At 50.8% G+C, this 3327-nt stretch overlaps 1 protein-coding gene across 1 annotated transcript; it reads right to left on the reverse strand.

Annotated features, from left to right (window-relative positions):
- Nucleotides 1-600: 600 nt before the first annotated feature.
- On the reverse strand, nt 601-2036 carry LOC123176860 (NAC domain-containing protein 92-like). The gene is made up of 3 exons (XM_044590892.1): nt 1855-2036; nt 1481-1764; nt 601-1393 (listed from the first exon to the last, which is right to left on the reverse strand). The coding sequence occupies exons 1-3, from the start codon at nt 2033-2035 to the stop codon at nt 719-721; spliced, it is 1140 nt and encodes a 379-aa protein (XP_044446827.1). The 5' UTR covers nt 2036; the 3' UTR covers nt 601-718.
- Nucleotides 2037-3327: the final 1291 nt, after the last annotated feature.

Genomic DNA, 3327 nt, shown 5'->3' on the forward strand with positions numbered 1-3327 from the left:
ACGAGTTTGACTCCATGATAAAGTATGCTATCTTGTAGTACATATTGAATAGCACACATGTACCAGCTGCCTCCTTTTTTTAGTGGCTTAATTAGAGCATCTTCTTCCTCCCGATGGAACGCATCGGCATCACCTCCACCAAGTAGTCAGCCATTTCCGATCTCATCTGAAATAATCTTAGTGGGGAGAGAGCCAGAGACATGCATGGTGGAGGCGGCGGTCAGGAGCACCATGACGGTGGAGGTGCAAGGGCGGAAGGTTGTGGCGCTTGCTGTACGGACATCTCGGAAGGAACGCCGGCGTGTACAGGCGTGTGTTGCCCCTGCACGGCTTGCGAGCACGGGGAGCGCACGGGCGACCTATGAGGGCTTGCTGTGGTCATGCCCGGCGAGGAGGTGCTAGCCGAGGATGCCAAGACCGATCGCACAGGTACTCTGAAAATATGCTTTATTAAAGCAAACTATAGCTGAGTAACTTTATATATAGGATTTGTGAAGCCTCGACATCTCAATTTATATTCATAGCAGAGTACTTTCAAAAAATATTTCTGAAGGTTAAGGGACCTCAACGTTTACTCATATAAAAGGCTCTAGAAACAAACTATTATTCAAACATAAAAAGGAAAATACAACACTATTATATGACTTAAGGATCAACCTACAGACAATGGAGTAGGATTCTTCTCATTCTTTTCTTTACATTTCTCTATTTTTACTTTTCAGTCGGTGCTCAAGAGCATAACATCACCGAAGATGAACTGCATCAAGGAATCATCCTTGTCCAGGTCGACTCTAGTGTACCAGTCGTCATATGAAGGGGGCTGCATCCATGAATTATCCTCTTCCGCAAGGGCTGCGGTGTACCAAGCGTTGACAGAGTTCTCCTCATCCGCGCTGGCGCCGGCGTACACAGGCTGCATCCCTTCGTTGTCTTTGTTGGCACCACCGGCGAGAAACTCCATATTTCCTGTGCTCGTGCTACCACGGTCGGCGAGGAACGGCTTCTTTCCCTTCCCCGCATGAACACTATTGAACTCGGACTCGACATGTATGTGATCCTTGTCTGTGCCAACGCCACAGAGCACGGACTCCATCTGCTCCTTGCCCGCGTAGGCAACATCAGACTCGACCAGTATGGGATCGTTGTGCGTGCCGATGCCACGGAGCACAGACTGTATCAGATACTTGTCTGATTCTATGCCACCAAGCACATAATGCTTGGGATCCTTGTGTGAATCGGCCCCGTCAGACACGTGCTCCATCAAATCCTTGTCCGTGTCGACGCCGCCGGGCACAGACTGCATTGGATCCTCATATGTGTCGGCATCACTGGATAAATCGATCAACGGAGCCACGGTGTTCTTTTTGAAGACTCGACACAATGCATAGGCGTCCTGAACAGAGGACGAACCATTAGGGTGTATGAGAGTTGTGGAGCTCGGTCACAACATAATCAGGAAAAGAAAGAAATGGAGATATACCTGAATGTGGTGGTTGCGTTGGCCCTGAAGACGATACTCATGCATGACCCAGTCGGTGCGTGTGCCGCCAGGCGCACGGCCGGTGTGGAACACAAGCGTCTTCTTCATGCCGACGATGACGCCGTTGTGCATGACGGGGCGATCCTTCCCGGTGGACTTCCAGAACCCGGCGACCGTTGCCCGCCCCATGCGAAGCCCGTTGGGGTACTTTCGGGCCCTGACCGCGAAAAAGTACCATTCCACCTTGGCCCCGGCGTCGTGTGTGCTGGGCGAGAAGGACTTGTCTGCACATGCATGATTGATGAAAATCAAGTCAATACTAGATATTATTGGCCCGGGCCGTCTCTGCAGGTAGGGACATGTAGGTGACGTGCCTGGCAGCTCCCAGGGCTCGTGCTTGTACACATGGACCTCGGGGATGAAGGCGTGGTGGCCGTGGACCTTGCGGAGGAGGTCGTAGGTCACGAGCTCCTGGCCGGTAGGGTGGAAGCGGAAGCCGGGCTCCGGCTGGAGGAGACCCAAAGCCAATGGCTGCACAGGTGCAATATCCGACATGGTTTGCGTGTTTTTTCTACCGTATAAAAGAAAATACGAGGTCAACAGGGGGAGGAGGATTTGATTGAGAAAATGGTGAGGGAGTCAAACCCTGGCCAATCAATTACCCTCGGGTAAAAGTGAAAAGAGGAAGTCGATGGCGTGAATCACGGTGTGGATTCAAACCCTGGCCATCTTGGGCGCTCTCTCTTGTTTTCTTCTCTGTTGGCGGACAGAATCTTGTTTTCTGTTGTGGATTTGAGATAATTGGTGGGTGCTTTTGGAGGGATTTCGATGGATGTGTGATTGTGAGACGATGGACGGGGATTTCATCCTCCTTACTTATATAGGTTCCGCCCGAGATTACACATGCGTGGACAGGTAGGGTGCCTCCTGAAAGCGCGTCAACATCCCGTGGTCACTGTTTCCTCCTCATCCGTGTGCACCAACTCAACTGAGATCACAAGCGATCTGCTTCTTGGGAGCCAATCACGCACCGCCACCGCTGCACTGCGCACACACCCACACACCAAAATCCAAAAGTTCCTTCTACCCCCATCGCTCTCTCCCTCTCTCTCTTCTCGACGTTGCCTTCTCTATAGATCGTACACTATTTTATTATTATAATGTATTTCTATTTATACACAGCAAATAGTAAATATATTTTTTGACATATTCCAAAGTTAAAGTAAAGATTTCTATTATTCTATGTAAAACACCGGCGCCAGTTATTTTTTGACATATTCCAAAGTTAATGTAAAGTCACTGCCTCCAAGCAACGGACGTCCATTTAGCCATGGACGGCGGAGGGCCATTCATCGGAACAAAGCGCGTCCATGCTCGGGTTTGGACTTTGGAGTATAATTAATATAATCATATGGTATGATATAAATGTGCCCGGCCCCGGTGTATGCACCGCTGGGGCCTGTGGTCAGTGTCAACTCTACGATATGCTGCCTACCCCTATACTACTGAACTAACATTTGGAAACCTGGGTTCTTGGTAGCCAATCACGCTGCGCCAACGCTGCATACACACGCAACTGCTAAACTTCAAGGACCTAAGGGCGACCTGGAGCATGAATGTTGGCACAGCCCCAGGAGGGGGCCGTGCTAGGGGCCATCATGGAGGACGGCGTGGAGGCCGCTCTGGCCGCGGTGAGAGGGAAAACAGCAAGGCCCAAGAATCTGATGACATGAATGATCTTGATTTGGTCATGCAGGAAGCGGATGGAAATCGCAAACGTCTTCCAGATGATCCTCGGGGCGAGACTACGCCAGTTCAGCTACAGTCATCGCAGGACCCCCCCCCCC

The sequence above is a fragment of the Triticum aestivum genome, unplaced genomic scaffold (assembly GCF_018294505.1).
Source record: "Triticum aestivum cultivar Chinese Spring unplaced genomic scaffold, IWGSC CS RefSeq v2.1 scaffold46094, whole genome shotgun sequence".
NCBI lineage: Eukaryota > Viridiplantae > Streptophyta > Magnoliopsida > Poales > Poaceae > Triticum > Triticum aestivum.